General features: G+C 39.4%; 1 protein-coding gene across 1 annotated transcript in view; it reads left to right on the top strand.

Moving 5' to 3' along the window:
- Positions 1-14,509, top strand: part of LOC111867368 (telomere-associated protein RIF1) — a 70,901-nt gene that overhangs the window by 12,770 nt on the left and 43,622 nt on the right. The window contains exons 8-11 of the mRNA XM_023857159.2: positions 348-664; positions 1,344-1,545; positions 6,336-6,637; positions 12,115-12,412. Coding sequence (XP_023712927.1) covers positions 348-664; positions 1,344-1,545; positions 6,336-6,637; positions 12,115-12,412 — 1,119 coding nt within the window. The remainder of the gene's footprint in view (positions 1-347; positions 665-1,343; positions 1,546-6,335; positions 6,638-12,114; positions 12,413-14,509) is intronic.

The raw sequence follows: 14,509 nt of genomic DNA, 5'->3' as shown, positions 1-14,509 counted from the left end.
ATTTTATTTTAAATCTCCTGATATCCTGTGCTTGATAGTCATGTTTAAAATCAGTGACATTGATTTATCATCCAGGAATAGAGCATTTTAAATCTCCTGGTTCTATAGACCCGGCAGCCATACTGTTGGGGCTAACCGTATTGGTATTAAAGATATCTAATGCTTGGGGGCACTGACACATCCCAGTGCTGTAATGTAACAAATGACTATTAACGATTAATTGTTCCTGTGTTCTCATGTGTACAGTCCATCATGGTTAACAGGACTCTTATTTCTGTTTAAGTGAAAAGGTAGTAACTAATTTTCATTGTTCTTATTACAACATATGAATTTTGTTGATATCACAGGTTCCAAGTGAAACAGTTCAGCGTTCTGTTCGTTTGCTCGTGCAGCCATTGCAACCAAACAATGCCAAGACAGATATCATGTCTTGCGAGAAATTGAATACTTGGTGGCATCTTGTTCAGCGTCTTGAACATTGCATTGAAAACCATCTGAAAACTGTTCTTGTGCCTTTCTTTCTGTACTGCTTTGGTTCTGCCAAGACAAAGGAAATTCCACCAGGCAAGAAGTATCCATGCTTACACATACCGTGTGCCAAGGCCCTGGCAAATATCCTGACCAATGATCCTGCTGCTGAGCAGGAGACTTTTGACAGACAGATGTAAGTACAGCTATTCTGTCTTCATAGTTCAGACCAACAGTCCACAAGCAAAATTTTACTGAGGTTGGATTCATTGTCACATTCAATTTTAACTTTCTTCCAAGCTGAGTTGTATAAAGTTCGGTCCAATGAAAACTGCATGAGCATTTTTGTGGGCAGAGGAATACAGCTATTAAAAATAGTCCCAATGGGCACTGAGGCAGACATCCCATTGATGCACCAACCAGTGGATGTCCTCTTCATAGACCTCCATGGAGTGCTTAATGGCAATGGCTTTGATGTCTTTGTCTGACCTGAATCTGTGGTTCTTTAGTGCTTTCTCGAGAGGTCAAAGGGGGAGAGAGGTGTTGGTTAGTGAACTAGTTGTTTAGTTTAAAAAATATATCAGTTTTTTAACTGGATTTAAATGCAAACAATAATTATTAGCATCATGAAAAATATGACTTTGTTTTAGCTCTTTACCTAATCCACATAAAAGAGTGATGCATATTTCTATCAGTGAAGTTTTGTCTGGCTAGTGGTGTTTAAATTTTAAATGATATTTTATTACATTCTGCTATGTTGGAATGGCTAGAGGTCCTCATATTTTACAGTGTTCTCTGTTAGAAGGCGCTAGAAGTTGAAATACTTGTAACATCAGAAATTTAAGTTCCTATGAATGGTATTTATGTTTGTATAGGAGTGATGAGAGTGTGGAAGAATGCATTATCCATCCCTGTAAAGTTGCTCTGCTGAACAAGCCCGCAGTGTTCCTGGATGTATCAGAGGAGTTGTTATACTCTGTTGGAGAATGTGTCATAATTCTTTGTGGCAGAAGTGAAGTGGAGACATGCTCACAACTTATGCATTCAATCTGGAATTCTTTGCTGAGACATGTTGCAGTGAGTATAACTTGGATTACAGACTACTACTTGCACATGAAGAAAGCCTTGCTGCAACTCGGGTAGTCGCTGACTTCTTACTGCGGAGGCCCACGGTAGTCAGTATGGGATCTTTCTGAGGACATAATGGCATGGGGCATGTATTTCTCTTGTTTCCTCCATGCCAGTTGTTATTCTTTCAGTGATTATGCAGTTTCCTCCATTTTTTCAGTTAAAGGTTTGAAGTTTCATTAATTTGAAATGTGTATATACATAAGAATTTTAAACAAGTATGCTTCACTGTGTATGTGTACAAGGTGTGGCAATAAAGAAACCGGATTACTTTTATGACTCATTTCCGGCCACGTCATTGACGAAGAGGAGGGTAGGGCATTGACCCTTGGACTTCCCTCTACCGTCACACAAAGTTTCATTCACGTGCATCGGTTAGTCTGGCCGCGACCATTGTTAGAAGCGGATCGTGTTTCTGAGCTCCGTCGGAATAATGCTGAGTGCTAATGCAGAACAACGTGCTAACATCAAATTCCTCACAAAACTTGGAAAATCTGCCACTGAAACTTACAATTTGTTGACAGAAGTATATGGTGATCAGTGTCTATCTCGCACGCAAGTTTTCGAGTGGTTTAAGAAGTTTATGGAGGGTAGGAAAAACGTCGGGAACGATCCAAAATCGGGCCGTCCTCCCACTGCGAAAACTCCAGAGAATGTGGAGAAGGTCGCTAGAATTGTTCGAAGAGATCGTCGACTGAGCATTCGAGCAATTTCTGAACTTACGAACATCAATAAGGAAAGTGTTAGACAGATTTTGCACGACGATCTGGGCATGAAAAAGGTGTGTGCTAAAGTGGTGCCAAAAATCCTTACCCCCCAGCAAAAGGAACATCGAGTGAATTGCTGTGTTGACACTCTTGAAAACATTGAAAATGATCCTGATTTCTTCCAAAACGTAATTACGTGTGACGAAACTTGGATTCTTCAATATGATCCAGAGACTAAGCGACAATCCATGCATTGGAAGAGCCCCAAATCCCCTAGGAAGAAGAAAGCGCGCATGAGCAAGTCCAAATTCAAAGCAATGATGATTGTTTTTTTCGATATCCGGGGGGTAATCTACATTGATTGGGTGCCTGAAGGTCAGACTGTCAATCAGGTTTATTATAAAAATGTTTTGACGTACCTCCGTGAACGTGTGCGACGAAGGAGACCAGACATGTGGAAGAATGCCTCATGGGTTCTTCATCACGACAACGCGCCAGCACACAACGCGCTATCTGTGAAGAGGTATTTGGCAAAAAACAACATTCCAGTGATGGAACATCCACCGTATTCTCCGGACCTAGCACCGTGCGACTTTTTTCTCTTCCCAAAAATCAAGTCTGCGCTGAAAGGGACCAGGTTCGAGTCCGTGGATGCAGTGAAAGCAAAAGCGACGCAACTCTTGAAGAGCATAACACAAGATGACCTGCAGCACTGCTTCCAACAGTGGAAAATTCGCATGGAGCGGTGTAGGGATCGGGGAGGGGACTACATTGAAGGGGATAACATTTCGACTGTCTGATTTTTTTTTAATAAAGGGTTAGAGCATGAATCCGGTTTCTTTATTGCCACACCTTGTATATAAAATTTTACAACCAGGAGATACTCAGTTTGAATTTGTGAAGTTACTGCAGTGAAACCTTGATATAATGAAATTTATAAAAAAATTCTTGTTATAATGAACACTTGTAATAACTGAAAATGATTGGAAAACATAATCTTCAAGCCAGTCTTATAAATACATGTATGGCACTGAGATTCAAGAAAATAATGCAGGCAGCACATTGTTTGTTTTCTTTGACTTATTTGCAAACAAAACCTGCAAAAATTCCTGTATTAGCTTTGCCATGTTTTATTTATCCATTTATGTAAGGAATGGAGAACTGGTAAACAGATTGTCATGAAATTTGGTATTGGAGAGTCTTACTGAAATGTCTCATTTTCAGGTTTGGTTAAAATCTGACAGTGATGACACTGCCAAAATACATACCTACATGAATTTCATGCAGAGCCTAGTGAAATTGCCACATTTTAATCAGAACAAAAATTGTTTTGATCAGAAGTTACCACTTCACAAAATAATGACAAAATGGATTTTATGCCACGTACAGGCAGTAATAGAGCAAACATGTCAGAATTGTTATGTTACGATCATGCCCTAAGTTGCTTGAAGTGCTTATCATATAGACATGAAAGAAATGAAGAATAATTCAAAAGTGTTTGTGTCTTTTGTAATATCTGAACCAAGAAGTTTTTATCATGCTTGTGTAATCTCTTATGCTCGCAACCACTTAGCAATGTTTTTCAGTCACGAATCAGATTGGTTGTGCTGAGCACTACTGCCTGAGAGTGGCATAAAATGTCATGTATATAGTTCTAAGATTTTTGTTGTGTCCCAAACAAGGGACAGTCACAGGGTGTGATGTAGCGGTACCTGTATGGACTACCATCTCTGAGTAGCTTGGGAGTGAACGTGCAGTTATAATTCATGGACAGAGTTGTGAACAAGATTGCTAGGAATAGCTCATTGTGATGAAAGTACCATTAAAACCCTTCATTTTATATGAGGTTTTTTCTGTATACATTGAAACTTCTCCATGAAGACAACTGGCAGTTCTACCCATAAGTGGTCTTTAACCCTTACGCTGCTGCAGTCGACATATGTCGATCTCTGAAAAACATGGTGTCCTTGCTGCGATCGACAAAACCCGTATTGCGACTTTAGAGTTTCAAATCTCATTCACACTTGGCGGGTGCATGGTGTCTTCTATTGGGAATGTAGTGAAGCATCATTCATTTCAGTGGCTGCATTCTTTTGCCTTCTAGCTTAAGAAATGTAAAAGGTTGCATCTGCATAGTGAGGCTTGCGCTCCATTGAAATTAAATGGGACACATCAGCTGCTGGTCTGTGCTAATGATGTAAATCTACTGGTTGATAATATAGATACCACAAGGAGAAACACACAGACTTTAATTTTCACTGGTAAGGAGGTTTGGTCTAGAAGTAAACACAGAGAAAACTAAGTATATGTTGCTGTCTGGTCACCAGAATGCAGGGCAAAATCATTGTATAAAGGTAGCTAACAGATGTTCTGAAAATGTGGCACAGTTCAGATATTTACTAATGACAGTATGAGTATGAGGGGTGAACCATATAAACCAGCCCTCGCACTGCAACCTTCAATGATCTGTTGTGCTTCCCCTTTGGATTAACCCCTTATTAATCCTACACTTCAAATGAAATGTAGGACTTTATTTATGGGGTCACTTGGTCTCATGAAGAATTGACCCAGGACCTTGTGTCTCCTCATCTGCGGTCTAAAAACATAAAAATTAGAATGTACAGAACTGTAATTTTGCCTGTGGTTCTGTATGGGTGTGAAACTTGGTCTCTGACAGTAAGGGAGGAATACAGTCTGAGGGTGTTTGAGAACAGGGTGCTGAGGAGAATATTTGGACCAAAGAAAGATGAAGTGATGTGAGGTTGGGGGAAACTGTATAATGAGGAGCTTCATGACTTGCACCTTTTGCCAAGTTTAATTAGAATGATAACATCAAGGAATATGAGATTGGCAGGGCATGTAGCACAAATAGGTGAGATGCTGAATGCATGTAGGCTATTGATGGGAAGATCAGAAGGAAAGAGACTGCTAGGAAACCCAATATGTAAGTGGGTGAATATTATTAATATGGATCTTAGAGAGATAGGATGGGGTGATATGGTCTCGATTGATCTAGCTCAGGATAGGGACTAGTGGAGGAGTCTTGTGAACACAGTAATGAACCTTTGGCTTCCATAAAATGTTGCGAAATTCTTGAGTAGATACACAGCAGGCAGCTTCTCAAGAGGGGCTCATCTCCCTGGAATTAGTTCCCAGCTTTATCTTACACCTTTGTCAGTATGTGACAAATTGATCAAAGTCTTTATGCTGTCTAGTGTGTCTCTCTAGATGGGGTTTGGTAAATGCCAGGCCTCCGAACATGGTCAGTGTGGTTCAGGATAGGGGTTGTCTCTGAATACAGGGTTGTGTCACACTAAAATGGCCTGGAACACAGTCAATTCCACAGAAATGTGGTCATTTAAAGGAGTGATCTTTTAGAGCAGTTACACTATATGTAATGTTAGCATATCAGCAGTATCATCGTTTGTTTTCATGTTATAATCCATTTTTGTTATATCATGGTTCCACTGCATTTTTGAGGACAGGTTTTCTTGCTTTTTGTCTATGTATAGAAATTCATGTGATAGTACCTTGAAATAGGCCTTGATTGTTACCTTTCCATCATGTTTAGTTCATACTGGATATGATTATGATGTCATTTGTTTTCTTCGAAATGATCACCATGGTTGATGAGATAAGGTAAATTCCCTATACTTAACTAATTAAGCACTATACCATGAAGGCGTGAGGGGGAGTGGATGTAGAGATCCACGTTTTCTTGATATTGGCATTAGTTGGAGGCAAGTGGTCAGCTTCACGCCCTTGCCGCTTTACCCCCGGAAAAGCCCCCCTGGTAGCCATTGGATAGACTGGGTGAGCCCCAGAACTGCAGTGGAGAAGAGAAAAAATTCTTGACCCTATCAGGACTTGAGCTCAGACCCCTCTGTCATCCATCCCATAGCCAGTCATTATACTGATTGTGCTATCCCAGACTCATCTGTTACAGTAAGGGTTCATAAACTCATGTTTGTTATGGCTGATTTCTCATTAAAGTGTGTACTCTTAACAGTTTCTATTGTACTGTACATGCAGGCTGTCCTAGAGAATGATGAAATCCTGGCTGAGAGAGTTGTGAAACTGATGCAGGACTTGCTGCGACTGGTGCAGAACTTGGCTGAACATTCGAGCTCCACAGCCCCTGCTCTGGCTACGCACTGTATTAGTCCCTTGCTTGAAGGACTGGTTATGGGTCCGTATGCTCTCCCACCTGCCGTTCTTGCTGCTCCTACGTACTACGTGGGCACGGCCCAACTCATGACGGGAACTCCAGCTCTGCTTTTGCTGGAGGTGATGGTATCTCGCCCTCTTCTTCACCTTGCAACATCACATACACGGCGAGTTTACTGTTCATTGTGCATGGCTGCTATTCTGACCAGAAAAAAAGGTTCTTTTTTGAGCAGTTGAGCGACTGCCAGTTGTCAGGAGCAACTCTATTCAGCAGAGTTATAGTTAGGCCACATAAGTTTGAAAGAGTGACCACTTCATATCCAACGTCCAGTGTACTTCCCCATATTCCCCTCCGGTATAGCCCTTTTTATTATTATTATTATTATTATTATTATTAATATTAAACTGTTGCTAGTTATAACTCCATGATTACCTATGCTGGTGACAAGTGCTTTGGGCTGGTTGGCCCAGGCCAGTGTAGGCTGGAGGGGAATACAGCAGTAGACAAAAGAGGAGGAATCCTCAGATGCCATCATGGCCTCAATCTGATTAGTGTAAACCTGGAAGTTTTATGTTAAGTATCTTCTTTGCTAAGTAACCTGTTGGTATTACAGATCCAGTGGTGTTGGATTTTTTATTTAATTTTTGTGAATCTTATCTGTAACTACTACTGTTGCAAGTACATCATGTCACCAACTTGGTTTCCTCCCTAGAACTTTTGTGCAAACAAGTAAACTGAATTACTTTCACTGTCACTTTTTAGAGAACAGTGTTCCTGAACTTTTTTCATTTAACATATCTCTTGGTCCCAGAGTGAAAATTTATGGATCCCTTTGTTTTGGAGAGAAATTTAACTTACTTTCAGTTCCAGCTTAATTATTTCATATGTCATGTCACCAGGCATTAAACGCAACACTGCACAGTGGAACCCTGTTTAATCTTCTTCAGTTTCAAGATTTTTCCTCATTTCACATTCAGTTTCAGTGATCCCAAGCATTAATACCAGTGTTAAATTACCTTAATTTAGGATTTAGAATTGTTGTTACAGAACAAATGTAATTACAATTTCAGTACAGTTTTTGAAAAACAGGCTTTGAAATTTTGACCCAGTGAATTGTTCCTAATTTTGGATGCTCCATGGGTTCAATTTGTAACATATTTTCTTGTACATGGACTCTTTGTTGCATATGATTTTGGCAAATGCTATTTTATTTTAATTCTTGTCTAATTTTGGATTGATTTCAATTAATAGCACTCATTCTAATTCAGACTGCTTACTGGTCAGTTGATAGAGACAGGAATTAAGGGGAGGAGGGGTAGAGTATTGTGTGGGTTGTATGCAGGGAATGCAGAAGGCAAAATCTGGCATGGCTATGCAGCCACTTCTGCAAATCTTTGAGGTGATAAGGAACCTTAAGTACATTATTTCCTTATATTCAATTTATGTTAACCTTTAACATATGAACTTTTAAATTGCCGGGAGCCCTCTGCGGCAGGTATTTGAATCACCCTAATTAATTAACATTGCAAACTTTCAGAAAAAGGTACGTATTTTCCGTTCTATGCAAAATAGAAATACAAACTAAAAACAGCCTGAAAGACAATAAAATTTTACACATATACACAAAAGAGCAATTTTTACAAATGAAAATTAACTGTGATTATTTTTCCATGAAATGCAAAATATAATCTTTATTATATATGTTATGAAATTCCAAAGTACTTACCCATTGTTTTTTCTTGAACCTTGAATCATGGTGATATTGTAAATATAATCACACTATATACAATAATATTTTGTTCACACTGTACACGAGTTTGAACTGTGTCACTTCACAGTTTACTATACACTCTGACAGGCGTGGCACTTCTCAAAGCAATCCACCTCACAAAGTGCAACATCACACTCTTTACAATAGAAGAGCGTGCTCTTGCTATTCTTATTTAGTGAAACAGACGATATCTTTGTTTCCCTTTGCTTGGCCAGTATTGTGAATGTTTCACCTCCAGTCGACTCAGTTGGGCCCGAGATAACCTTGGCGTCCCCTGAGAGATGCCACTGACCGTGATATTCGCCTTGTGCGATTGAAGAATCATCTTGGGGGAGGCAGAATCGAATAAATTATGGTGATTGACAAAGCGACACTCTCGCCTATTAGTAATACTCGCAAAATAGTGATGCAAAGTAATTATAATACTAGTCGAAAAGAGTACTAGTCCAACACTGATAGAGAAAGTCGCAGTGGCGAAGATGCCATTTACTCACAAACCAATACTGGCACAGTGGGTTTATACCTCTTCCAAGACACAAAATAAAAATGATATACAAAGAAATATGACAGTCTGACACTGAATATTTAACTGATAATCGGCCACTGAAAACCAATCCTTGAATGTGTCACACTTCCTTGAAGGCTCTGGAAGCACTCTTCTGCAAACACCAATGAATATTTCCTCCTCAGTTCTCCAAACAAAGCTCGGCTATATTTGGCTGACCAGGTCATAAACAGTCATATCTAAACATAAATAGTATCGAAACCAGTACCGTGATAAACGTTATCATTGTTCAGAGCTAAGGAATGAACCACTAATATGACATTATTATTATTATTATTATTATTATTGGAGGGGGTGGGTTTCCCCATGCACTACGGCCAGTTGATCCATTGTGCGTCCCCCTTTAATTTCTACTGTCCCCATGCCCTTCCAGTACTGGTGCTCGCTATCAGCTCCGTTCTGCCAGCGAGGTCAGCCCTCTGTGGCAGTGGTACCCGATACTTCCCCATCTACCGCAGGAATTGGAAACTACTTGGGCGGGAAAATTTGCCTAATTTTGCTCAGAGGTCTCCTAGAGACTAATATGACCTTATTGGGTTTGTTTTGGTTTCAAACCCAAGGTCAAACTGTCAGCACTCCTGAAGAGCACAGTGTCCTGTATATATAAAATATTCGGCCAATTCGAGGTGCTGCTTGCTGCATATATATATAACATTCGGCCGTTAAAGGTTAATGTACCGTCTGTGACTTTTTCTTAGAACACAATTCTCACCTAAATTGAGGCGTATTCATGCGTCATTTTCCAGTGCTGGTACATCCAGAGTATCGTATTTATTTTTTTATTTTTAACCAGTGCTCCATTTGCAAGAGTTGATCTCCTGGCAGTGAAGGTAAGGTAAGTCTTCTGGGATTGACGCCGCGACGCCGCATAGTTTCGAAGGTAGGCACCAACATTCTGGAGGAAACTGCTGCCTCCTTTTTCAGGGTAGAATAGTTGGTCTACCAAACTACACAGTGTCACATCCCAGAAGACTGTGATTTAATACGAGTTGTTGATGTAGTGGAACAGCATTACAGTGGATGGAAGTAAGATACAAAGAAATTGCAAATATTTTAAATTTTTTAACAACCCAAAGCAACTTTACGTTATAATAATTTTTCCACTATTACATGCATACACAGTCTGTCCAGGATCCTTTAGGATTCATTTTTTTAAAAAATCACTGTGTCATGTGTTCTGACCTTGAATGTAACAGTACTGTTCTGACACTCATCAGAAAATGGCAGTTGAACAGTGAGCCAACATCAAATTTTGTTTGAAGTTAGGCAAAACAGCTGAAGAAGCATACAAAATGATGAAAAGTGTGTACGGTAGTGATTGTTTGAGTCACTCAAACATTTTTCGAAGGTATGCTGTATTTTGTGAGAGTAGAGAGGACATTGAAGATGCCCCACATCCATCAAAGCCGAGAACAAGTCGCACTGAAGAAAATCTAAAAAAAGTGACTTGGTCGCTCCTCCACGACAATGTCCCACCCCACAAATCAAAGCTCATATGCAATTTTTTGGCCAGAAAAGGGATCACAGTCCTTGATCATCCTCCGTATTTGCAAGATTTCTGGTTGTTCCCAAAAGTTAAGTTGGCAATGAAAGGAGACCGTCACGACACCATCCAGGACATCCAAAGGGAATGTACCGCAGTTTCAAATACGATTCCACAAAATGAGTGCAGTGACAGTTTTCAAAAACTTTTCAATCGATTCCAGTTATGTATGAATTCAGAAGGAGACTATTTTGAATAAAAAGAGTGAAATTTTGAAAATAATTCACGTCTTGTATTTTTAATGAACACAGTCCTAACAGAACCTGGGCACACTGTGTACTTGTAAAATATAATAATATATTTTTACTGAAGTCTGGAAACTGGGGCTGACAATTCTTCAGTGTTAGATATTCTTCTGCCTGCTGTCTTACAGTCCAGAATATAAACGGTAGAAGAGTAGTGATTGATCTGTAATTATTGTGATGCCATCTTCTTTGTTTTCTTTTGTACACAATCATTCTTTTTATGTTCTATAGTAAGAACAAGAAGCTCCAAGCAGAACCAACAAAACCTGATTTCCCATTGCATAGATTTATAATCCTACAGATCTGATAATGTATTTTTGTCATGTTGTTATTTTATTTTATTTTTGTGAATAACTTATGTGTCTGTATTAAGTTTTGTCATATTCCTCCAAGTTGTACATTCACCGTATTTGTAATCATTGTCTTACAAACATTATTTCATACAGAAAACCCAGGTGTGGTTGTGATCTATTTCTGTATCACATATCACATGCCTAGCATCAGTGGTGCATTAGTTATCGATATCAGACCCGAAACTACAGAAAATGTTCACAGTGCCATAATGGTATTATTTTATGTCCTACAGAAGAAAATTACCATAATAACAGTCATATACATTTAAAAGTATGTTACCATACATCAAATCAGATTCCTGTATTAACCCTTACATGCCACAGGCCATTTGGATTAGCTTGGCCTGCTTGCATTAAAACTACCACAGCCAAAGAGATGACCTTGATGTTAACCCCTCAACCTGGTATCCCACATACATCCTTGCTAGGCTGTGTGGTTCACTGCCATCTAAACTCCACTGCAGTGCACATACAGTAGGTGTGTAGATGCCAGCTTGAGGGGTTAATCATATAGTACAGTATTGATGTTAGTCAGTTGCATCACATGTGATATACTGATGTTCAGAGAAAAACAGCGTTTTCCATCATGTGCACTTTAGGTTGTTTCAAGATAATCTTTGAAAGTATTGTGGGTTTTTCTGTATAACTGCATTCACTCCCAAGCAACCTTGCCATTTCTGGTAGGTATTTTAATGGTGGGACATGGCAGACAGATTAAATATCGCTAATGTAGCTTCCCACATCATGGTTCATGTGTGTGATCCTTTTGGCAAGGGGAAATATACACACAAGCCGCATGATAACCTCATGAGCCCAGTTTCTTTCTTTAAGGCACTATGCTGCAAGTTGGAAGGTCGTGGTTTCGATTCCTGGTGAGGTCATTGGATTTTTCAATTTACCTAACCCTTCTAGCCACACTGGCCCTGGGCTAAACTCAGCCTCTAACAGAAATGGGTACCAGGTTTCTTCTTGGAGTTAAGTGGCAGCTGGCATATAAGGCTAACAACCTCACTGCCATCTGTGAGCCAGTTGTGTAGAAAATTTGGGAGCCTCAGTGTCCCACAGTTCCATGGGCCTCCGTGTCCTATTGCAAGGATAGCTTTACCATACAAAAGCAAAATAGGCTAAAAATTTAGAAGTATAGAATGTGTACTGTGTCTTTGCAGATATGTCCCACTGCTCAAGGCCATCTTGGATGTTGGCGTAAGTCACCACAATGTTCTGGAGTTCATGCACTCTGTGATGAAACAGCTGGAAACAGGTGCAAATACATATTGTGCCCTGAGCAGTGCTGAGAAGGCATCGCTGTGTATTGTGTGGAGTAACATCGCATCTGCTCTTATCAAGTACCTGAAAGACAGCAACAGTGTGAATCAAGGAAATGAGAGGCATCATGATCTGAGCTGCTTTTATCTAGTTTTGCTCTTCCCTTTTTATCACTTCTACAGCATCGCCTATAAGCAGGTTTGTAGTCGACAGAGCAGTACTATTAGTTAATCAGTCTTCTGACTCAAGGCTCCATGTTCCAGGGCTGCTCCTACTCAGAACTGGCGAACTGTCGTGGGTTAATAAGGTCCAGTCAGAATCTGTGGCAGGACAACCTGCAAGTAACCATCTCTTGAAAAGATACCTAAAGAAATTGAGATTATGAAGAGTACCATCTTCTGGGATGGAATGTTGTGCAGTCCATTAAAGGTCAAGCAACGTTTTGGAGAAACATATCACTTCCCATCTTCAGCCTCAAATAAGCCAAGCAAGAAAGAGTGTGAAGGCTCTAAAATCTCTTTCATTATAATCTTCCCATCTGTGTCTTTGTTCTCCTAGTGGTTTCTTTCTCATTCTGGCTTTACCACCAAAACTTATATAATTTTTAAGGCAGAGGGGCTGCTGATGGGATAGACAATAGAGATGCACGTTAGGTCATTATTGGTCTTCAATGCTTACCACTTTATTTTGCATTTGTAATTACAGTTGATCCTTGACCATCTGATGGTAGTTCTCAGTTTTAACTTCGTCTGTGTCCTTGTTTCAGCCTGATCCTTTTTCTCTTGGAGGTATTTTCACATTCACAAGTTCATACCGTTGGTGCGTTCTGTTTCTCTCCCTTGAGCTAACCACTTCTCACTGGTCTTCCAGTACTCTGAATTCTGTATTCTGAATAACTTCTTTCTAGGAAAGATATATAATGGGACAGTATACACAATGGTAATTCTGAAAGAGACAAAATAGACATTACTGTGTCAGCATTTGTTTTTAGTAGCTGTAGGTGGTAACGGTTCATGTTTTGACCCTTTTCTTGAGTCATCTTCATGCATACAAGAATACTTGTGGTAGTACTTGAATTGTGTCATTGATCAATAGGAATTCATATTGTGTTTGTATGACTTTTTATACTAACAAATACACTCTAATTTAAATATAGTTCAAATATAGTTATAACTTGACATTAAAAGGATTAAAATTAAGATTAGTGTTAGAATTAGAATTAAAATGGTGATTAAGGTATTCATAACTAATGTTATAGTTCTTATTTAAGAGTTTGTGACCACTACATATCCGTATAAAAACACCACCATGGGAAACTTTATGTATACACAACTTCAAATTTAAATATCCAGGTCCACGTATAAACAGCCTGAGAGTGATACCCAGAATAACAAGTATAGCCTTCACATGATAATAGGTAGGTCAAAAATTAACACGACCCAGATTCTGAGGAATCCTAGGATGCAGTTACCCCATGTCACAAATGTCACTACCACAGGGGAACAACCTACAACACATATTCGGATATGTAGCTGTCACAAAGTCATAAATAAGAATTATAATATTAATTATAAATGCCTTAATTGCCATTTTAATTATAATTTTAATTTTTATCCTTTTACTGTCAAGTTTTAACCCTTTGACGTGGTGATTTAAATTCCGCGGCCGCGGCTCCTGCGGTAATATATTCAGCCGGCCATTTAAATTTTGCTCGAAAATTATTTATTCATCATTGTTCTTAAATTCTATGAGATAGGAACATGAAACTTTCACTAAAATGATCTTAAATTGTGGTTTTATAACCTTACCTTATAATATGGGAGCCCTGTATCTCGGCCATGGGTGCAGGTTGTTTAGTATTTGAGCAGTGAATGGTACGCCTTGAAGGATGAAACTTTCACTAAAATGATCTTAAAAGATGGTTTTATAACCTTGCCTTATAATATGAGCACCCGGTATCTCGGTGGTGGTTCAGAATTTGAGCGGAGTGTTACACGCATTGAAGCATTCTACTATAGACAGCGCTGACTCACATCACCATACCAGTACTGCGTATCTCTCATTTGGCTATTTTTTCCGTAAACAAAACATCTTCTGTGAGGCCCTGCCTTCTTCCCCGTGGGGGGAATATAAGAAGAAATGTCTCTCCGTGAGTCGTATCGCTACCCAGATTAGCTGCAGTAAATTCGACCTTCATGTTATCATAACAAGTGTTGGTGCTTCTGCGTTTCATTTTCCATCCATTTTGGCGGCATAAGACGTCGTAGGGGTGACCACAGAATTCATGAAGTTATT

Source organism: Cryptotermes secundus, unplaced genomic scaffold (genome assembly GCF_002891405.2).
Source record: "Cryptotermes secundus unplaced genomic scaffold, Csec_1.0 scaffold278, whole genome shotgun sequence".
Lineage (NCBI taxonomy): Eukaryota > Metazoa > Arthropoda > Insecta > Blattodea > Kalotermitidae > Cryptotermes > Cryptotermes secundus.
This window is presented reverse-complemented; position numbering and strand designations above follow the sequence as displayed.